This window comes from Protopterus annectens, chromosome 2.part0, assembly GCF_019279795.1.
Source record: "Protopterus annectens isolate FY-2018-M chromosome 2.part0, PAN1.0, whole genome shotgun sequence".
In the NCBI taxonomy this organism is placed as follows: Eukaryota; Metazoa; Chordata; order Ceratodontiformes; family Protopteridae; genus Protopterus; species Protopterus annectens.
In genome coordinates this window covers 25,687,821-25,711,634 of record NC_056728.1, presented here as the reverse complement: position 1 = coordinate 25,711,634, position 23,814 = coordinate 25,687,821, and the positions used below count along the sequence as shown (strand labels likewise).

At 43.1% G+C, this 23,814-nt stretch overlaps 1 protein-coding gene across 1 annotated transcript in view; it reads left to right on the top strand.

Annotated features, from left to right (window-relative positions):
• The window catches only part of LOC122793692 (disco-interacting protein 2 homolog A-like), a 2,141,448-nt gene that overhangs the window by 1,558,321 nt on the left and 559,313 nt on the right, over positions 1-23,814 (top strand). Inside the window, exon 17 of the mRNA XM_044061912.1 lies at positions 4,754-4,893. Coding sequence (XP_043917847.1) covers positions 4,754-4,893 — 140 coding nt within the window. The remainder of the gene's footprint in view (positions 1-4,753; positions 4,894-23,814) is intronic.

The window sequence follows — 23,814 nt, the reverse complement described above, 5'->3', positions numbered from 1 at the left end:
TCACTAATTTCATTATTTAAGGGGAAATTTGTTAGGTTGTGATAGATTCTGACGAAATCCCTATTCTAAAGGGAAGAAAGCGCTCAATCTGAATTTGTGGATCTATTTATAGTAAATTGGGACAATTTTGTGTATCTGGCTGCAGCAGTGTATTTTTTATTATTTTGTAGTGATTGCTACACTGGTCTAGGCTCAAGTTTGTGGTTTTACCTAGTGAAGCTACTTAGTGGCAGCCTTTCCTTCTCTTCTATTAAAATCCATGCCTCAATCATTTCAGCTGATTTTAATACAAATCAGCCCCTGTTCTCCCATCCTTTGATTAAACAATTCCTCAGAGGGGTTTCTAATATCAGACCTCCCAGAATGCCACCCACGCCAGCCTAGGACCTGAATTATGTTTTGGAAAAACTAACCTTACCACCCTTCGAACCTGCTGTTTCAGCAGAACTAAGATACCTCTCCTAGAAGACTGCTTTTCTACTAGCTTACCTTAGCCAGAAGGGTTTTAGAACTTCAGACACTGATGGCCATTGAGCCCTTCATCATCTTCCATGCAGACAGGGTCTCCCTGAGGACTAATCTATCCTTTATGCCCAAGGTGGCATCTAATGTGACTCAACCAGGCCATACATCTACCCACCTTCCTTTCTAACCCTCAAAACAAGGGGAAAGAATTCTGCACTCACTAGACATGCACAGACAGCTCAGATTCTATCTGGACCGTACTAAACCCTTCAGGAAAACAGACGCACTGTTTGTTAGGGGCAGAGGGGAAACCCATTTCCAAGCAAACTATTTCCAAATGGATATCACACTGTATCCATTTCTGCTACAGATTACATGGGAAACCACCCCCTAAGTCTGTTCGTACCCATTACACTAGGGCAGCCTCCACTGCCACAATATTCCTCAGAGGAGTTCCCAACAGGGACATCTTGGAAGCTGCCATGTGGACTTCTTGGCCATACCTTTACTAAGCATTACCACCTATCTCTATTTTTTAAGGCTAGGGCAGGGTTTGCCTCTGCAGTTCTGCAGGGCATGCTGACCCATGCCTAGGTCTCTTACTAATCCTACCACCCCTCTCCTCAGCTTTGGGAATCCTCCCACAGGTGATGACTGCAACGATGAAACAAAAAGAACATAGTACAGTTGTGTGTACTTATCATAAATGTAGATGTTCGAGTGTATTCACTGTTGCAGTCCTGGTTTCCCTCCCTCCTTCCCCCTTATATCTTCTTTCCTTAGGGAAACATAAGCTTCTAATGGTGGCTTTTAGCCACTAGGACCACTTTACCATATTTACTTGGGCTTCTGACTGATTAGGGTAAGAAAAACTGATGTAATGGCGTTGGTTACCTTGGTTTATAGCACTGATGTCAGTCAGCAAGTGACAGCAGCCAATGCAGGAAAACATTGACTCTGGTATTTGGGCCGGCCTAGGGCTACCACAGATGGGATAACCCAAAGGTGCTGACTGCAACAGCGAATACACTCTAACATCTACATTTATGTTAAGTGTACACAACTGTACTTGATGCAACCTCTGAGATCTCCTCAAAGGTTGTGCCTCTTTTAAAAAAATATTATTTTCTCTTAACAGTGTTTGTTCTCCTATTAACATTCATATTGTTAGCTTGTCTATTACTATGCACAGTATTACTAAAATAATTTGAAAAAAAATGTTCACGACAGGCAGGATAAACAGTCTTATTCACATAATCATTAGTGTCTCTCAAAAGTTTCCTTTGTTTTCTCTCAAAGCTAGTTTTGACTAGCTTATCTGCCTCAAAAATTATTTTGTTGTTTTGAACTCTATTGCAGTCAAATAAAAGGTCATTTGTAATACTGTCATTCATTTCTGTAAGCTGTTTCTCTCCGTCAACCAATTTGAGTTCATTTTCTCTAATTAAAATTCTCATTTTGTCCATTCCAGTCTGGTCAAACAACTCCAACAGTTCATGGTGCATTAAAGAATCTTTTACAGTTCCATTCAGAAATTTCCATACCCATAAGCCCTTGGGAACATGTTGTAACTCAGATCTTTTCAGAAATAAATGGTCTGTTTGCACATTCTTTAGTTTCCTGGGTTAGCTTCTCAAAGGCATTCAGCTGCTCCTGGAATGTCCCAAGCCCTTCCAATCTTTTGGGGCGGCCATGATCTGTTCCATGGCCTTGCAGATAAGTCTAGTTAGGCTGATAGGTCTATAATTTCCCGGATTGGTGGACGCCCCACCTTTGTGTAAAGGGATGACTGTGGCTGTCCTCCACTCAGCTGGGATGAAGCCAGTACTCAGGCTTTGAAACTCATTACATCCGAGAGATTCCTCCAAGTGCATCTGCAGTTAACTCCTATTGACGCCTGTAGGCATCAAATGTTGCTTGTTCATGTTTGCATGAATAATTCCACAACCATGCTATGTACAAGGTTGTACAAAATTTCATTTTAAAGTTTACACAATGGCAAACTCAACTGCATTAATATTTGACCTCTGTCTAGTGCAGGCAAGTAGATATTAATTGGTGTTTTTAGGATATTAATATATGTAGATATAATTTTCACATATTTCTAAATATCTCAACCTAGTAACACAAACAGAATTCCTTAGCCTCATATGAAAGCTCTCAACTAGATGAATAAAATACTGCTGACAATGTGTGTAACTTGAGTAGTTGCTGAGATATTGTAAGTTGTTTACAAAATATTACAAATGTAATAGTTGCTGTATTTACTGTGACGTATAAAATTCAGTTTAAGATTTAGAACTTAAAGAATACTACCACTTTAAAAATAGTTTGCACTTAAGGGTTTGTCATTTATACTTTTCATAACCCCTATATTTCCAGAGATATGAACATTTGAAATGTAAGAACATAATTTGATTGTCAAAAGGCTTAGGCTCCGCCCATTGGAAGTTACAGTGCAAACTTCCTGAGCTCCATTGGAGTGAATGATAAGATGCCTAATGGTGCTGCAAGTTCCTGCCTGAGGTCACGTAGAATGCACCCTGGGATGTTATCGGGTCCCATGGAGACTTTTTTTTTTTTTTGCTTTTGAGAGAGCAGTGATGACCTGTTTCCTAGATATAAGGGGTAAGGGTCAGGTACTGTGGATGTCCTGATTTACTGATGGGGGGCAGACTGGTAAAGTTTTCACTGACTCTGTCATTCAGTAACTTTGCTTATATCTACGGATTTGTGTATGTGGTGCCCTTGACCACCAGTTGTGAACAGATCTGGGTTCGTCTTTTGAGGTTGCGGACATATGTGAAGAAGGCTTTATGATTGTCTCTAGTAGATGTGGCCAATTTGGACTCAAAGTTTGCTTTGGAGGATTTCACTAGTGCTCTTATTTGCTTGTTCAGGCTAAAGAGACATTGCTTTCAATTGGGAGTTTATTTTCTTGGTGGTGTTATGGCTTCATCCCACTAGGAAGTCTCTGCCCCTTTCTACTCTTAGTTTTATCTGTGAATTAAAAGATAGGGTGGCATATATTTAATGGTACATTCCAGTCCTCCTTTTCTCATTCTACCATGAGCCATTCTGTTCATTGTCTTTTAACGTATGTTGTTAATGAGTTTGTCCTGTGTTGCATCTGTTGTAGTCTTCTCGAGTTACATACGTGGACTTGAGTGTATATAAATAGCAAACTTTTGTAAGAAACCTCTGCAGCAGATGTCTGTTGTTTCCTTTCTGAGGAACTGACCTGTTCACAACACAGTGTTCAGATGTTTACTTTTACCATGGTCTTTCTTTAGAGAAGCAGATGATGATGTGGAAAGTGTCGGGAAGCATCTCCTTTTTAAGTCGTAGATGTTAACTACTGCAGGTTGGTAGAGCCTGTCACTGCCTGCCAAGAAATATCTTTCAAGGAGCAATGACTGGCTAATGGCATTTCTCTTTTGAATTGTTCCTGAAGTAGGGACCTCTGAGCATCTTTCTTTTAACGTGTGTAGTATTCTTGGCATAACATCTGCTTAATTGTAGGTGGAAATGGTTTCAGTGAGCGATATCAGTATTGTGCATAAATTTAATTTGACATGGATTGTTCACTGTATGATACAAGACATTTGTACTAACTTTCACAGTGCAACACACATTCAAAAAACTGTAAAATGGGGATATACAGTAAATGGTTGAGTCTTAATTTTCAAGAGAGCAAAGCCCTCTTTATCCCTGAACTGTTTTGTAGTAAACTTGAAAGTCACTGCAACTCAAGCAGATGATTGAAAGTGGATTTTTCTGTATACAGTGATCTTGGTCAGTGAATGTACATTTTAATTGCATTTTAAAAACAGGACTTCCACCCAGGGTGTTTTGCATTACCATCCTTATCTTTTGAGTGTATGTAGCTTTTTTTTTTTTTTTTTTTTTTTTAGCCAGATTGCAGTGGTTTGGAAATGTTTACTTGCAACTCACCATTTCGTTTTGTTTGTATTTATTTTTAGGTCTTCCGTGTTAATATGTAACTGCGCATTTTGTAATAGTGTGACAAAAATGGTATTATTCCCTTGATAAATGCTATGCATCAACTTGTGGTCCAAGTTGCATAATGACTGTACACTTTCACTTTTCTTTCCTTAACCATTTTTCCTGTTTTGTAAGCTAGGCATCCCACTTGATGGATAAATGCATGTTTGTGCATAAATAGATGTCAGTCTGACTGTAACATTAAATATGTTGTTTAATGCTGTTTAACTTTGTCAGCTGTATTGGTCGGTTAGTCATTTTTATTTTTCTCTTTGTGTAACAGACCGTCTGATCTAAGTGGTCCTCCTCCTGGAAAAGCTGTATTGTCCATGAATGGGTTGAGCTTTGGTGTGATCCGAGTTGATACAGAAGAAAAGCTGTCGGTTCTTGCTGTGCAGGACTGTGGTCAGGTCATGCCTGGAGGTAGGGTAAGAGTAGCTGTGCAGTGCAGAAATTATCACTGGTGATATTTTTGTAAATTCCATGAACAAAACAAGTTGAACATCTGCTGTGCCATTGACCCTTGTTTTGGAGTGAGAATGATTTGCTGATTTAAGTGGTAAGGACTGAGCATCCTTGTCATGGATCCCCTTATTTCAGGTATGGTGAGGATACCTTTGATACATGAGCTGCCATGTGCCAGATGTTTGATGGGTATTTATTTGCATCACTATTTTTTTTGGGGGGGGGGGCAAGTTTCATTATGCCTTTTCGACATGTTTATTGGAGCAACTGTGCTGCCCAACATGTGACATGTTGGGAGACCCCCCCCCCCAGTACATGTTGTGGCTGCTACAATCTGAAGGTTAGATAAGAGCAGATCGGATAAAGGACAAAAAATGTAAAAAAAAAAAAAAAAAAAAAAATTATATAGAAATGATTTATCAATGTATTTTCTTGCACATTATCAAATTAAAGTAAGATTCATGCTTATTATGGAATACAAAACTTTTCTGAGTTGCTCAAATGCTTCTCAGTGGGGTTCATAAATGTTTATTAGGTTTTGTTTAATGTGTAAGACCCATTGACGCAGAGTCCCTTTTGCAGGGGGTTACCTACTGTGTTACCTTTATTCGTTAGTGTGGATACAGGTCCATATATTTAAATGAGACATACAGCTGTACTTTAATAATGTGCTGTGTGTATCTTTTCCACAGGAAGACAGCTGTACTCTGTGTACATAATGTTGGCACATAGTGCTGTGGCACAACCACTGTTCACTGAGTTATATACATGCAAAGTAAATGGAGAAGCGCTTGATAAATGCAGTAAATCACAATGGTAATTGCAGTGCAGAAACACAGGAGTTAAACAGCCTAGGAACTTCACTATGGCACAGTGCAGACAACTGTAATGTAGAAACTCCCCAGCGTGCAGCTTCCTTGTTTGCTTTGCTGTGTTTTTTTTTTACAGTTCATAAGTTCATAGGCTGATGTCCTTCAAGAATGCAACTGCAGTCATAACATGTGGGTTGTCCTGCCTCAGGCAGCCCTCGGTCGGCGGATTCCAAAGTCTGGGTCCGACGTCGGCTGATGTCGCATTTCTCTCCAACGTCAGAGCGGCTGGAGTATATAAGCATCAGCCGACGCCATTTTCTTCAGTCTTTCTTGCCGCGCGGTGCCTGAAGCAGAAGCAGTTCGCAAGTGCCGGTCGGTCAGCTCCTGTATTCTACGATACCGAAGTCATCAAAAAAGCTAAGTACCTCGTTGGGGACCTTTTCTTGCCTCAGCCGATGTCAGAAATTACTGAAAAAGTTAACAATTGTCTTTTTTGTGGTAAACAAATACCTCATAAGGATTTCCACTCTTACTGCCTCCTTGCCTGGGCCCAGACCACGACGTCTCGGCCTGTGTAGCCTGTGCTCGCTTCAACAAGCGCACTCTCAGGCGCCGGGCGGAGTTCGCTGAAGACTTTTTCGGCGATAAATTTGCTTATACCATGCCGTCGGATCTTCCGACATCGCAAACTCCCAAAAAGCGAAAAGACCGGGACCGACATCCTCGGCCCGCGTCTACCGACTCCACGCCAAAACCTAGTGCGAGTGCTCCGGTTCCCTCCGAGACGGTCTCTCCACCGCTCCGAACCGAAGACACCGCAGTACCGACGACTCCGATTCCAGACATTACTCCGACGCCAGTTATAGATTTTCCTCCGGATACCGAAAACGAGGAAATGCCCGAGACCATTGCTGTAGACAAGGTCACTCCTGCACGTGGAGCTGCCAGGCCTCCTATGGCCATGTCTATTAAGGCCTACACTAGGGCTAAGGCCGCCAGCAAAACAAAGCATATTACTTCAAGATCCTTACCTCAGCCGACTCCAGAGACACAAATTATGTCCATGGCTGCTGATTTAATTTCCATGATTAGAGGTTCACAGACCCATCCAGAGAGAGCATCCCAGCCTCCTCCTGATAAAACGGCCCGGGTTGAACGCTCTGACCCTACTCCTTCAGATGAAGACTCTGAGGGCTCTGTCCACTCTGATAGCCAGGAAGAGCTCTTCCAGACCTATGAGGACTCGATGCAGAAGATTCCATCCCTTCGGCCTCCCTCCTGAGGATATTTCCTTTGGGGAAGTTCTGCACACCATGAGGGAACATTTCAAGTGGCAGGGCCAAGAATATTCTGATTCCAGGAAACGCCTTTAGGACTTTCCTTAAAAGCCTCAGCACAGGCCCTTAGCTATTCCTCCTGTACTTGATGTTCTGGATGATTTGTATTCTGATTCTAGTGCTACCCCTGATACTCTCCCTCCTGCACCAGCCAAGCCAGACAGGTATTACAGGGTCCCAGAAACTCATTCCCATTTATTCAGGGCCCATACTGTTGATTTGGAAACTATTTCACAGGGGCCTAAAGGAGTTTCAGCCTCCACCTCTAAAAATCCTTTGCCCTCCAACAGGGAGGCAAGGTCTTTAGAGAGATGGGGTAAAAAGGTTTACACTTCCACTACTTTATCTATGAGAGCTTTAAATTGCCTTTTTCATATGTTCCAATATCAGGATTATCTCTTAGAAGATTTACAAAAAACACTAGCTTCTCCTGATCCTTTAGACAGGAAGACTTTGCAGGAAGCTGTACATAACACTCAGCAAGTAAGCAATCACTTCCTGCAGTGTGGATATGATGCACTGGAAGCTTCATGTAGGGCAGCTATGACAGGGGCAGTGATGTGAAGACATGCTTGGTTAAAAGATCAACCTCTACCAGATCATGTAAAAGCAAAACTTCTGGATGCACCTTTGGAAAAGAACAAGCTTTTTGGTGCAAATGCTAAGGATGTGCTAAAGACCATTGAAGAAAAAGCAAAATCAGTTCAAACTGTAAAAGATTTCCTCCAGGTTCAACCCCCCCAGATTCATTAGGAACTGGCCTTCAAAAAACTGGTCCTTTCCTAATCCAGAAAAGTTTCAAAGGGGTAAGAACAGACGTGGTCGAGGAAGAGGCCAATACAGAGACCCTTACAGGGGACGTCAGTGGCAGCCAGGAAACCAAAGAAGTGACGCAGGGGTTTCCCCTGCCCAACAACCACAATCTCAATGACTTTCCTCTACTACCGCCTACCAGGGAACAACTAAAAGCTCCCTTGGGCGGAAAATTATCTCTGTTTGCAGAAAACTGGCACAGTCTGACAAAGGACAAATGGATTTTGGACATTATAGACCGAGGGTGCAGGTTTCATTTTCATACCCTACCAAGAAAACAAGGCATGCCAAATCTACCACAACATCAAAGGGCAGAGGCTATCAAGCAAATCTCTCTGCTAACTCAAATGAAAGCAATAGAAAGAGTTCCACAACAAGAACAAGAACAGGGATTTTACTCAAGACTGTTCCTTGTTCCAAGAAAAGAAACTCAATGGAGACCAATACTGGACTTGTCCGCATTAAACACCTTTCTCATAGTACCAAAGTTCAAAATGCTGACTCTGCAGCAACTCCTTCCCATGCTGGGCAAGGAGTCGTGGCTGATTACTCTGGACCTCAAGGAGGCATACCTGCATGTCCCTATCAGACACAGTTGCAGAAGATACCTCAGATTTCTTGCAGGGCCAGAGCATTATCAATTCTCAGCATTGCCATTTGGCTTATCTACTGCACCCAGAGTGTTTACAAAATGCCTGGCTTCAGTAATTGCTCATTGCAGGCTCCAGGGTATACAGTTTACCCGTACCTGGACGACTGCCTCATACAAGCGGACGACAAACTGATGTTGACAAAAAATCTGGAATATGTCATACGATTACTTCAAGCTCTGGGATACACAGTCCACTTCCAAAAGTCAAGACTGCAGCCATCCCAGCAAATAATCTTCTTAGGAGCCAAACTAGACACAGCCTCTCAAATGGCTTACCTGACAGAAGACAAGCAAGAGAAGTTAACTCAATACTTCAAAGATTTAGCAAAACTCACCCAGATGACTGCAAGGAGATTCATACAGGCCCTGGGTTACATGGCATCCTGCATTCTACTGGTTCCATTAGCAAAACTACACATGAGAAAGCTTCAATGGTACCTAAAAAGCGTTTGGTCTCAGCACAGCAACAACTTGGAGACAATCATACCACTCATTCCATGCTTACAAAAGGAATTCCTATGGTGGGCTTCGGAGAGCAAGGAAAACATAGGTTTGTCATTCAAAAAACCACAGATAACACAGACCATGACTACAGACGCCTCAGACCTCGGACGGGGGGCGCACATGGAAGGCAGATGTATACAAGAACAATGGTCTCCAAAGGAAACACATCTGCATATAAATCAAAAGGAAATGCTGGCAGTAATGCATGCTATCGAGGCTTTTCAAAACCAACTCCAGCAAGGTCACTTAATGATACGAACAGACAACACCACTGTGATGTGGTACATAAACAAGCAGGGGGGCACTCACTCTTATCCCCTTTGCAGACTGACAATGCAGCTTTGGGAGAAATCACTGAGTCTAAACATCCAGTTACAATCACAGTTTGTTCCAGGAAAAGACAATGTGTTGGCGGACAGCCTAAGCAGAAATTTCACAGATCCACACGAGTGGAGGTTGCATCCGAAAGCCTTCAGACAACTCACTTCGACATGGGGCAAGCCAGAAGTGGACCTATTTGCCTCCCACCTCAATCATCTACTACCAAAATTTTGCACAAGGACACCATCCAAAGGCTTGGAAAATAGATGCTCTTTCATTCAACTGGAGCTCCCTAGCAATCTATGCATTCCCACCTCTGCCACTGATGACCTCAGTATTACTAAAGATCAAAGCAGAGAAGCCCAAGGGAATCATAATAGCTCCGGACTGGCCAAGACAACACTGGTACCCACTACTACGGAGCATATGTCACACCAGGAGGTGGGCCCTCCCTCAGTGGCCTCTACTTTTGACTCAGCACAATTTCGAAACACTGCATCCAAACCTTCAGACTCTGCAGCTAACAGCCTGGGAGATCCCATAAATAAATTCAACTTACCTCTCTCTAAGGAAGTTCAGCGGATACTAACAGAGGCTCGAAGACCGTCCACCAGAAAGGTCTACTTAGCCAAGTGGAAAAGATTCAGCAATTGGAATACCAGCAAAGGACATGATGCATCATTACTGAACATCCCACTTATCTTGGAATATTTGGCAGATATGTTACAGAGCGGCCTCTCATATTCTTCAGTAAAGATACATGCATCTGCTATTTCAGCTAGATACAACACTGATCCTCCTGTTTTTTCTCACCCCTTACTAAGACAATTCCTCAGGGGAATCAAGAACATTAAGCCACCAAGAAAGGCCCCAGTGCCAGCCTGGGACCTCAATTTTGTCTTAGAAAAACTGACTCTACCTCCTTTTGAGCCAGCAGCATCAGTTGACTTGCAATTTCTATCATGGAAAACAGCTTTCCTGTTGGCAATTACCTCCGCAAGAAGGGTTTCGGAACTATAGGCCCTAATGGCAATACCACCCTTTATTATTTTCCACAGAGACAGGGTTTCATTAAGGACCAACCCTACCTTTATGCCAAAGGTGGTATCTAGGGTCTCTCTAAATCAAGCCATTCATCTGCCTGCCTTTTTCCCCAATCCTGAGAATAAGGGGGAAAGGCTTTTACATACCTTGGACATTCATAGACAACTTCGATACTACCTGGACAGAACCAAGGCAAGTAGGAAGTCTGAACAGCTTTTTGTAGCTTACACGCCTGCAGTCCAAGGAAAAGCAATTTCAAAACAGACTATTTCTAAATGGATTGGACATTGCATCAGATTCTGTTATTCCTTTCATGGAAAGACTGTTACAGCCTATGTCAGACCACATTCCACCAGAGCTACAGCCACCTCTACAGCATTTTTAAGAGGGGTGCCTACAAAGGACATTCTAGAAGCTGCTACATGGAGCTCCGTGCATACATTCTTAAAACACTACAATCTCCCCCTATATTCCAGATCCAGAGCAGGCTTTGCTTCGGCAGTCCTGCAGGGTTTGATTGCCACACCATCACTCTCCTAGAGCATACCTCCTCCCCCAGCTAAGCTATGGTATTCTACCCACATGTTATGACTGCAGTTGCATTCTTGAAGGACATAGTACAGTTTTGTACCTACCATAAATGTAGATGTCCGAGAGACATGCAACTGCAGTCGGGTTTTCCCTCCCTCCATACCCCTCTATGCTTAGGGTCCACTCCTATCCCCCTCTCTCTTAGCTGGGGATATCTGTTATGGTGTATTTGTTTTATTGCTCATGTATTTGTTTGGAATCCTGTTTTTGTCTTCCAATTTGATTACAGCCTTCCTTGGAGGGCACCTGGCATCTGGGGCAAGAAACACTGAAGAAAATGGCGTCTGCTGATGCTTATATACTCCAGCCACTCTGATGTCGGAGAGAAATGTGACATCAGCCGACGTCGGACCCAGACTTTGGAATCCGGCCGACCGAGGGCTGCCTGAGGCAGGACAACCCACATGTTATGACTGCAGTTGCATGTCTCTCGGACATCTACATTTATGGTAGGTACAAAACTGTACTTTACTAGGCTAAAGACCACTAGGGGCCTTGCAAGCCTAGCTGTGCTCCCTAAACTGTTTGACTCCCAAGTATCATACGGTGGGGGAGAGGGAGGGGGCATGTTAGTAGGCAGTTGGCTAAGGCTTTGTATGAGGATCAAAGGATCATATGAGTTTACTAGGCTAATGGCCTTGGGGCCCTTTAATAACCCCAATCAGCACCTGTCTCCCTTTCCATGATGGAGACAGGTGGAACGCCTGGGACAAATTTGCAGTTATCCATCCATTCATCAAGGTTGTGCTTGAAGATGGTAAGCAAGGTACTCTGATGTTTATGGGGAGTCTGTTCCAGAGAAGGGGCAGTCTCTGGGAGACAAACCTGTCTCTCCAGCATGTTCTTTTGATATCACATATTAAGTTTAGGTCTTTTGAGTGGGGGATGGGTGAAGTTAGACTTCCGGATATGAAGCATACCCATTAAGGCATGGTCTGAGATGGCCTTGAGGAGTGGTAGACATCAATAAGAAAAGTATTGTCCTATGTCCATAAGGGACATGGAGCCAAACTGGGGATAAATTTACAATTTCCCCATCTAATTGTCAAGATTTATTTTTGAATAGGGTCCATGATGAGCTCTGTTTTACATGGATGGAGAGCCTATTTCATAGTGCAGGGATCCTTTAGCACACGTCTATCTTTCCAGCATGTTCTGTTTGTCACAAGTGAAGTTCATATCCCTGGATTTAGTGTTTTTCTGTTTTGCGTATGTGGAATGGATCCATCAGGGCTGGTTCTGCGGAAGCCCTGTAAACCAGGCAAAGGCCACCTTTCAGCAGCCTATGGGAGACTAAATGCAGAGATGGAGCCATTAGGCAGCCAGAATAGGACAGCATATTCATGTCCTGAATTCTTCTGGTGGGAAATCTTTGTGGACGTTCCAATTGTTGTAAGTGTCTGGTTAGATGTATGCCAAAGGGGGGCATTTTATTCAATGATAGGTCTGATAAGGGCTGAGTAGAGTTGTGCCATAACTACCTCGGACCTGGATGCCATGTACTTGTCTATAAGTTGGGTGACACAGAATGATTCTCTTATCTTAGCTAAGTGTTGGTCAAATGCCAGATTGCTGTCTATGTATGTTCTGATATCCCTAACTACTGTGTTGACTCTGAGGGGCGAATTATCGATGGAGTAATTAACTTGCATTGACAGTTTCCCAAATGCTCTCCCATGTTGGTGAGTATCAGATCCAGTATGTTTGACCCTCTGGTTGGAATCTGCACTGCGTGTTCCAGGATGTTTGTGTTAGTAGAGTCCAGGAAGCATTGTGTCTGTGAGTTTGAGGCAATGTACATTTCCCAGTCTATAGAGGGGTAGTTAAAGCACCTATGGATAGGGTGTTTGGATAGTGAGTGCCTCTAGTAGATTTAGGTAAAAGTTGTAGCTCTAGGGATGAGGGACCTTAGCTATGATGACCTGCACATGAATGAGCTGAGCTCCAGGGTATCATCCTGTTTAACCAACCTGGAGGTATGTTTGTTATTAACATAGAATAGATCAAAACATCTCCACCTTTGGCCTCAGTCCATGCAGCTGTTGCTGTAAGTGTGTGGAAAGCACTATATCCTTGCACTTTGGTGCACTTTCTATGTTTTTAAACCAAGTGTCAGCCCCATGGCAGGATGTGTACTTTCTCCACAGTGAGGAGGGCTTGAAGGATGTAGAGTCCAAGCATTGAGCAGTAGCACCCTAATGTTACTTGTAGACTGTTTCACTATGTTAGTAGTTTTGTCTTTCTGGCATAGCCTAAAAAAAGACTCTGAGGGATGGAAGAGATTTGGCCAATATCCAAAAGCCTTTGGGGGGACGGGACAAGTACATACCATCCTTGGTAAAGCAGCATGGTCTTTTGATCATGTTTTCCTGTGCTGACAGATATTGGAACCTTCTGGAGTGACACCAGAAACTAAGCCAATTATTAATCAATTACTTTATGTTTATACTGTGGCATCATCCTTGGTGAAGATAAAATGGTGCTCAGTGCAAGGCTTATACTTAATCTGTGATGCATATTCAAAGAGATCCGTTATGTCTCTTTTTGTATAGTCCAGTGACATATGTCTCTTGTCATTTACATCCACATGGACCAAGAATCATATTGGTACCCTAGGTACAGTAAGTTGAGTGCATGCGTGGTGTTGCAGATCCTGGCTCCAAGATAGGCAACTGACAGTCATCTTCTCATCCAACTTGGTGAGTGGGACATCTGTGAGTCACAGTGGAGTCCCCAGTGACTTGAGTATTTGCTTAAGTGTAAGTTTGCTTTATGGGCTTTGCCCTTGGGGAACCATTAGGTGTAGGCTTATATGAGGTTTTTGGTGTGTGTTTTAGTGATTGCTAAGGAGCAATGCAGTGTTGCCATTAGGTGTCTTTGGAGGTCATTGAGATTTGGGAAGATTTCTTTTAAGCACCTCAGCACAAGACAATCTGTGTGTGTGGTGAATGGTATGTGTGAGAGCGTAGTGTGGATATTCTGGTCAACATCATTTGTCTTAGAGATTTTTACCTCTAAGGAAGTTGTGTAATACAACTCTCCCATGCCATGTTATTTTCTTTAATGATTGACTGGTAGGCTGAGAAAATGAGACAATTGCTACATTGCCTTAGGATGCCCAAATCTGCCAAGCTGCCCACACAGACATTTGGAACTTGCTTGTCCATGTTGTCTGGGCCTGTAATAGGGTTGGCTGTTAAGGATTAAGGATTGGGTTTCAACAGGGTCACCTAGGGTAGTTTCTGGGAGTTAAGGGAAATATGTTATATAGTGCTAGGGTGCAGTAGTGCTATTTCATGTGCAAGCTAGTGGCTCTGTTATTCTGCCACACTGTTTAACAGGTTTCGGATCTAATACTTTATAGGTAAATTTCACTGTCTTGACATTTGCTACTATACAGGGTACGGTCTCCTTCCATGGCCCAGTGGAAAGCTCCTCACAGAGAAGACAAAGCTTGAAAACTCACTCCTATGCCTTCTAGACAATAAACAACCACAACTTGAGCTTCCTGCAGTTTTTCCCAACTCAAGGAGACAAGGTAAACACCTACTGCCATAAGATATCTGATCCTGGAATTTTGTAATGTAAAAACAGCACTCGCTACCCCAAAACAAAACACGTGCAACACATATCTCACAAAGCCAGTGTGCCGAACAGTCACAGCCCTTAAGACTAAACAACACACCTCATACACTTGTAATAGGTGACTCTATCGTCAGGCACACTGACGTCCTGCTCACCAGGCTGAACAAGGAGAGGGTTACGGTGAGCAGCCTGTCGGGTGCTAGGATCCACCACATAACACAAGCACTCAGGTCACTCCAAGGCAAGTACAAATATGACTCAGTCATTGTCCATGCTGGTGTGAATGACCTGAGTCGTACCTCCCTGGACTACATGAAAAGAGACATAGAGGAGCTCTCTGAGCATGTAGCCCAGGTCGGTATGACCCTGACCTTGAGTAGCATCTTACCCTCACCAAGAATGATGCCACAATATGAAGACAAGATGATCAATTTCAACAATTGGCTTAAGTACTGGTGTCATGCAAAGGGGATCCAGTGCCTGTCAGCTTGGGATGATATGCTCGACAAGCCACGATGCTTCGCTAGGGACGGCTTGCACCTGTCACCCCTGGGCTTTCGGATATTGGCAAAGGCTCTTGCTTACCCCCATAGTGCCTTTTTTAGGCAAGGCTCAAAAGACAAACCCACCTCCATAGGTATCACAAGGGATAAGAAACTGAGTAATGCTACTCAATGCCAGAAGTCTAAACCTCAAGATGCATGCACTCGAAACTCTCCTTAGCATGGAGAACGTTATACCTCATACCATGCTTTTCGGCCCCAAAACTTGGACCGAACCACAAAAGGAGGGGGAGTATCGATATTCATCAAAGATACCCACACCTCCAGGTTGGTGGCAAAGCACGAAGTATCAGAGACTATCCATGTGCAACTAACAGTGGGTAAAACTGCCTTCCAGTTTATAGCCTGCTACAGACCACCCTCCCAAACCCAGGAACCCCACTCGGCCTTCCTGAGAACACTGGAAAATATGAAGGTCTCTCCAAACACCATTATATTGGGCGACTTCAACTACCCAAACATAGACTGGGAGCATTACTCTAGCTCCAACACCCTAGCCCAAAGGTTGCTAGAATTTATAAACTCAAAAACTATGGAACAACCTGTTACCACTCCCACAAGAGGGGAAAACATACCGGACCTGATCATCACCAACATGGGGACTCTATGCTCCAGACCAGAAGTGTATCCCTCACTGGTAAGATCAGACCATAAACTAATCTCACTGGATATTCACATCCCGACCCCACCCCCTGCCCAGAAAACCACAGTGAAAAACTTCTCTAAAGAAAATTTCACACTCCTCAAAACCGAGGTGGAATCCTTCAAAGCCCCCGGGCCTGTGGAAAATACGGCCCAGACCGCAGAATCCTTTATAAACGCATTCTATGAACAGCTTCAGGAATGCATGGATCATGCAATCCCAAATAAAACCAAGACCCAATCCTCCAAAGGCAGATGTCCTGTCTGGTGGACCCCAGCCATAAACAAACTATACAATAGAAGGAGGAAGCTACTAAATGAAAGAGCAAAATCCCAAAAAGGGAAGGCATCACTGATCAGTATTAGCAAAAAACTACGGGCACTCATAAAATTGTCTAAGGCCAGCTTCGAGAGAAAAATTGCACAGGACACTAAGGATAATCACAAGGCTTTCTTTAGTTATGTTAGGAACCTGGGTGGTAATTCCCAGATATGATCAGAATTAGTCCTAAATGACAAAAAATACACCGAACCCACAGACATTGCCAACATCCTAGCTGACAGGTTCAGCGCAAACTCCCCCCCCCCCACACCAAAAGGGCAAATGTCTATCCCAGCAGAGTGCTGCCCCCCTGACATCTCAGATGCTCAGGTAAGAGCCGCCCTCTCCAAAGCAAAAAACACAGCATCAATGGGACCAGATGGTGTCCCGGGCTGCGTCCTACATGAACTCCAAGATGAGCTAAACCCAAACATAAAACTACTGTTCACTCTCAGCCTTACTACAGGATATGTGCCCAAAGAGTTGCGTACAGCAACAGTGGTCCCTCTCCATAAAGGTGGTGCCTCAACGGATCCTGGAAACTATCGCCCCATAAGCCTGACTAGCTTGGTCTGCAAAGATATTGGAGACCTACAGACACTGGATCGTACCCAGTTCGGCTTTAAGGGCAGATCCTACCTCTTAAACCTGGTTGATTTCTTTGAAACAGTCACCAAGGCCATTGACGAGGGGAAGGTGGTCCACACAGCCTACCTGGACCTCACAAAAGCCTTCGATACAATACCCCTCTCGGGCATTATAGATAAGCTCACCAGCTTAAATATAAACCCCTTTGTCACTAGATGGATTGCAAACTGGCTGAAGGACAGAACCCACATGGTTAGAATTGCTGGAGCCATGTCAGACTCCAAGCCAGTTACAAGTGGTGTCCCACAAGGCTCAGTCCTGGGACCTCTCTTGTTCGGTATATATTTCTCGGAGGGTACAGGCCAACACAGAAGGACTGTGGCTGACCAAGTTCGCAGATGACTGCAAACTAGGCGCCATAATCGACTCTCCAGCCGACACAAGCATCCTCCAAAAGGGCCTCATAGAAACAGACAACTGGTGCCAGAGCCATGGCCTCAAGCTAAAATGCCAAAAAGTGTATAGTCATCCCCTTTGGCAAAAACAAAGTGCCCACAAATTACCACATAGGTGGTAATCCATTAAGTACAGAAGAAGTAATTAGGGACCTGGGGACCCAAGTTGATAGCAGTCTCTCATTTGACAACCACGTGGCCAAAGTGGTTAGAAAAACATTTTATATAGCCCACCTAATCATGAAGGGATTCACATCTAGATCAGGGGAGGTCATCGTGCCTCTTTACTCATCCCTCATCAGGCCCATAATTGAGTACAATGCCCCTTTTGGGATGTACCTTACCAGGCACCTGCAGCAACTGGAAAGACCCCAAAAGTATCTCGCCAAGAGGATCAAAGGGCTCAAACAGATGCCATATGCTGCCTGGTTAAAGAAACTCCAGCTCTACTCAGTGGCATACCGCCTGTTCAGAGGCAATCTGTGCCTGACGTATAAAGCCATGTCCAACCCGGAATTAATGGACATGCTGCACCTCAGAAAATCCAAATCCCATCGAGCTACGCACTCGAGAGACTTGAACCTCAGCACTGAAATAGGACATGCTGCTGGAGGGACAGATTCATAACCCAGAGGCTCCCTTCACTCTGGAATAAAATCCCAGTCCAGGTTAGGCAGAGTCCCTCATTGACTCTCTTCAAGAGGAATCTTGATGAGTGGATGGGAGATTGTAGGTTTACCCCGGGTATCACTTCTGTGTCACTGTTAGACAGAGGCACAGTATACTAACCTCGAAAAAGGGCATAGCAAAATAAATTTAAAATGGGTGGCGAAAGCCAAACACATTCTGGCTAGGCTTATAAATGCCCTAGGGCAGCTAGCCTAGTATGAACCTATGAACCCTATAAGTGCATATTGAATGACATAATGACCAAACAACAAAGTCCCTGGCTAATTCACTCTTCTGTAAAGAGATTTGGAGGCACGTAAACTAGAAAAGCCAACAAAAAGAGAAATGACAATTTTTTCCCCACAAAATTAAATAAATGTTTTAAAAAATGCTTAAAACCAGTAGTGATCACTGTAAAATAAGTACAAGTGCAGTTAATCAAGAAAATATTATTTTTTTCCAAAAATCTTTATTAAATTTACACACATGACAAAGGTACTCTTACATTTTATGTAAATGAAAAAATACAAAATCATATCACTTTAGTTGCAAACCGTTTAAATCACAGATACCATTGAAATAACTGTAGTTGCAAACATTGTACATCACTTATAAACCATCCAGTCATTGTCAGTTAAGCATTATATGGCTCATTCCAATCCTGCCACGTAAACCTCGTTCTTTCTCTGCGTATATTATTCCCACAATTCACATTTTTTCCTATGTAGTTTGCTCCTTCCCTTTTCTAAAGATCCCAATTTCAGTTATTTTACCTCTACTACTATATTCACTAAATCTAGTAAAGTTGGTGTAGACTTTGATTTCCATTTTCTATTAATTGCTTTTTTGGCAGCCACCATAATTAGACTTGGTAAGGCTTTACTTTGTCTAGGCAATTCTGATTCTGTAGCATAACTCAAAAAAAAATAATCTCCCCAGCCAGTTCATTCAACCTGCTCACCCAGCATCTCCGACAGAGTGGTCTGCAGGGTATCCCAAAAGTCCAGCAGCTCATTACACTCCCAAAAATAGGTTCCTAGCTACCTCTTTCTTGCCCCGTCACACCTCTAACATTTGCTTTCCACCTGAAGAAAAATTCTTTGTGGAGTCTACTTGGAGTATAAAAATATCTATGTAAACACTTCCAGGCAAAGATCCTAAATCATCTAGACTTTGTTGCATATTTGGGAAATCAATAAAATATTCTCGTCTTGGCTTGGATGGCGTTGAAATACTGGAAAAGCATTACAGAGTTCTCTGTAAGTGAACAAAGAGCCTTGCAACTTGCCTGATTTATAGGGGAGAAAAAAGCTTGTAAACTGACTCCCATGCCCTCTAGCCAGTAAACAGCCACACTTTGAGCTTGCTCCAGTGCTTCTCAACTCAGGGAGTCAAGGTAAACACCTTCTGCCACAAGACATCTGACCCTAGAATCTGTTATTGTAAAAGCACAGCAAAAGCAGCTCTCAAGGGCAGATTAAAGACAACTACCAAACAACTAAGTCCCTGGCTGATTCGCCCTTCTGCAAAGAGATTTGGAGGCACACAGACTAGCAAAGCCAACAGAGAAGTGATGTTTTTGCCACAAAATTAAATAAATGTTTTAAAAATCCTGAAAAGCAGTAGAGATCGAAGTATAAAGCAAGTGCAGTTAGTCAAAATATTTTTATCTTTACTTGGATGGCTTTGAATGCAGTTGAAACACTGGCAAAACATTGCATAGTTCTCTGTAAGTGGGGGTATAAGCTCTTAGAGAGTCATGAATAAGACAGTAAAATTCCGAAGGGTCTAAAAAGGCCTTGTAGGACCTGCATGTTAGACAAAGGGTGGACAGGTTGGTGGCAGCCATTGACCCTCTCACAGTAGCTGAACTATGGACTTGGGTACACTTGTGAAATGCATAGTCCTGCAATCAGCCACAAAGGGACCAAGAAAGGCAAGCACACATCAAGGAAGCTAAACACAGTTTTGTGTGATATACTGACGAACATGGGGAAAAAAGCTCTTGTGCGTTAAGCACATGCTTGGGAACACAGTAGGCTGATGAAAGTATGCCAACATGGACTTCTTTAGTTGCCCCGTTCTAAGATGAATAGTTGATAAACCAGAAATTATTTTTGCAGAAGACCAGCTCCCTTGAACCCCATTAACCTTTTACAACTTAAATGTTTCAGTTCTGAGGTCACACATTTAAGGCAAGAGTGTTCCCTGTTCCTGTGACCTCGGAGTTTTAATACTTAAGTTGAAGGGATATTGGAGGCTCTGGGGTAGGGTGGGATGAAGTTGGGAGGCTTGTCATCCTGAATGTATAATTTTTCATTGTGATGTAGTTGTTGATTTTAGCAGTGTATCAATTTGATCAGTTTCTTATAACTAACTTTTTTTTTTGATTTGATGAGCTGTCATGATTCCACAGTACTTTATATATAGCTAGTTCCACAAGCAGTTGATGAAATGGTGATCACAGGAATCGGGTCCTGAAACATCAGAACTGACTACCACACACACAGCTGAAAATATTAGATGTATGCCTGCGTGTATGTATGGGCAGAATGCTTAATGTCACATAACAGGTCATCTTGTAGCCTAACTACAGAGGAGTGAAATGCAAGTAAACAGTGGAAACAGCAGAACAGCAGTGCAGTGAAGGTCAACTGCAGGTTAGGATAATAAGTTTGTGACCATGTCTTTGCACTGACATAATTCTTGTCCTCACAAATGCTCATCACCCTGCTGTGAAAAGGATGCAACAGTGCTGGTAACCTGTACGTGCAACACGCAGTAACATATTGTGAAATTTGTGAAGCCACGTATTCAGTGCTGCGCTGCCACAAAGCACCTGAGAGCTAATAAGTTTGAATGGTGGTACTTAAGGTGCACCATTGTTAGCATGTGTAGTTGGTGTTCCCCAGCCACCATCACATCTCTGTTGCTAAAATGCAGTGGAGTGTATCATCAAACAAAAGTGTTACCTTCTCCATGTGTCTGTGGTATCACTGAAACTCTGTAGTATACTAGGCCATGTTATATGCACCTCTTTTGTGCAAGCTTTTTTGAAGCAAGTGTTTAATGCTGATTATATAGGAGCAAGAACTTTTCTACTGAAATAGTCTTTCCAAACACTAGAGAGGGCCTGTTTAAGCTTCAAGTAGATCTGACATTAGGAACCCTCTTAGATGGGTGCATTGGTTAGGTTTGTCATTTCTATCAGGTTTGCCATTTATTTCCAGAAATTCCTGCAACCAGGTGTGTGGACTGATTGCTATATCAAACTGTGACATCACATGCTTTCAACATAATTCTGCTGATCTCATTTGTCTGCAAATTTATTTTTTTTTTTGTTTAGTTTTGTTTTCCATTTTTTTGTATAGCTCTGATCCCTGTTTTCATGGTCACATTAATAAGTTCTTTGATTTTTCTGTGCTGAATGTTTCTGAATTTTGGTTTATGATGGAGCCTTCTAATGGGACTAGGGGGGGGGGGCAGTCTTAATCCTGTAGGAGTGGTGGGGGGAGTATTTTCTGAGGCCTGGGCCTCAGAAGTAGGTCTCTTACCACAACCTCACAGGCCTCCCCAGGGGTGCTGATTATTCAAGATTAGTGTGGACTGGATCCATATATGCTCTGCTTTATGCAGAGCACATAAAGCTTCAGAGCGGCATACTTCCAGCCCCCCAACCTGTGGAATGTATCCCAGGATGCTACTACGGTTTGTTCTGCCTGTTCAGCCCACTCCTTCTTCCTCCCATCATTACCTTGAGGAGTAGCCCTTTGAGTCCTCTGGTTCCAGATGGAGCTGCTGAAGGCTAGGGCTGCTTCTTTTAGGACCCCCCCCCCCAGCCCAATGCAGACTCATCTGCACTGGCAGTGGTGGTGGTGTCATAGAGTGATCCTGTGCCACAGTCAGCTCCCCAGATATGATAGATGGATGCTTTCTTTGATGCGTGCTGTAAACTGAAGTCATGGTTGTGAGACTGATAGGCTTTGGCATAACATCAGTGCCCAGCCCAGGGTAGGTCCCCTCCCCATGTGTACTTCATCTGCCTGACAATTAGCATCAGTTGTGACACTTGACTGAGCTTGTGGAAAGAGTGTTGCTGTCTTCATGCTTTTCGTAGCTTGGGTGAGTTTCATTGGAGTCTCCCTAAAGTTAAAGATGGACGAAGGATGTTGCTTCAGCATCACATGCCTCTAGCATGCTTGACTTGGGGATTGTACCCTGCCATTGCTCCAGAATTATTGTTCTGTTTTGTGTATATAATTACTGATTGTGATTTTTGCCATTGTTCCATTAGTTTATGGATTTTCACTCATGTCATGGTGATATGCTGTCCATTTATGTAGTCTTTTTCGTAAGATGTATCTGTAGAATGTTGTGGTGCCTATTTCAGGTGTACCTTGATCCAAAGCTGCTGAATTCTACTCAGAAAGAATCTCCGTGCCCATGTATTTAATCTAGGCACGGTTTTCAAGTCCTTGCCAGGCTGTAGAACATCTTCTGTAGCCTGAGCTTGTGTGTTTGTAAGATCAGTCTGGACTTTGTACAGAATTGGAACAGGAAAGGGAAACCTAATTCTTTCCCCTCTGCAGGGAAGTGGTTCAGGTGTGGGGGTGGGGCACCAAGCAGGACTTCATCATCATTGAAACCTGCATCTTGGGGAATCAACAATCCTAATATGGGCCTCAAGTCACACCATCACTCACCTCTTACTTTCACCTTTAAAAAGGCATCATTCAAACGGATTTTCATTGAGGTGGATGCCCTGAACATTCACTCATTCAAGAGGAGGCAGTTCTTCCCACGTTTGTGCCCCCCAAGCAGGATGGATGGGATTTGAACACGGACGTATTCTTCATAGTGAGAAGGAAAGTTCCTGTGTGCCCCCCCAGGTTCTTTAATACCTTGCCTGCTAGTAGAGATCTGCAGAAAAAAAGATAACTGCTTCATTTAGTTTCCCTTTGCTAACTCTGGACAGTCTTGTTTCAGGTACTTTAATTCTTGATCTTTCCATTGATCACGCTGATCTAAGTACTGTGGGCAAAAGACTGCTTCCATCTCAAGGTTTGCCAGCTGCATCAGTAGCTGTGGGTTCTACTGTGTCTTTTCAGGAAAACCTCTATGTCCCTTGCTTATCTTTACAAGGTTATACAAGAGGGAATCTATGTCCATCTAGGCTGGTGCCTCTTTCTTCTCAGTATGAGGGTATCCACATTTACCTGACTTGCCTTAAGCATTCTGTGATCAGGGTCTTGGTTATTCCACTTTCAGGGTGAAAATGCATACTATCTGGGCATCTAATCTTTTGGAGGACAGAAACTTTGCACTATGCAGGCTAGGTAAGTAAGTCTGAAGGCATTCTTCATTTCTCTCCACTGGTGAATAATTAGTCTCCACCTTGGGATATGAACTTTGTCTGTTAAACCTACTCTTGGAACATTAATTCCTCAGTTCCGTTGTATGTTTCATGAATATGCTGTTCTGAGCTGCTGTTACTAATATGCATTGAATAGTAGAGCTACAGGTATGGGTAGAGTTGTTTCATAATGACTGGGTGCCACTTAGATTAATCCATGTTTTTGTTTCCAAAAGTGGTCTTTGAGTTACTACTAAATATGTTTGTTCACTTTCTGGAAACTGAAAGTATGGAGGGGAATGTATACTGTATAACCTGGATAGGTTCTGTCAGTTGCATTTGTTTCTCTGCAGAGCCTCCAGAGTCCATAAGTATTGGAAGGTTGTTCATTTATTATGATACTTTGTCACTGGGAGGGAAGGTGTTACATCTGAAAACAAACCCTATCTAAAAGGATTGTCGGCTGTATTTTTATTTTATTTATTTACATTTGTTGACTGGGAGAGTCCGACTGGATGCAGGTCCATTTTCAGTGGAGGCCTGGGGAGAAAAGCTCCACATTCAAATGTTAGACAATTGTACACTTAAATATATCATTTAAAAATTATAACTTTAGTTAAAGCTTAGA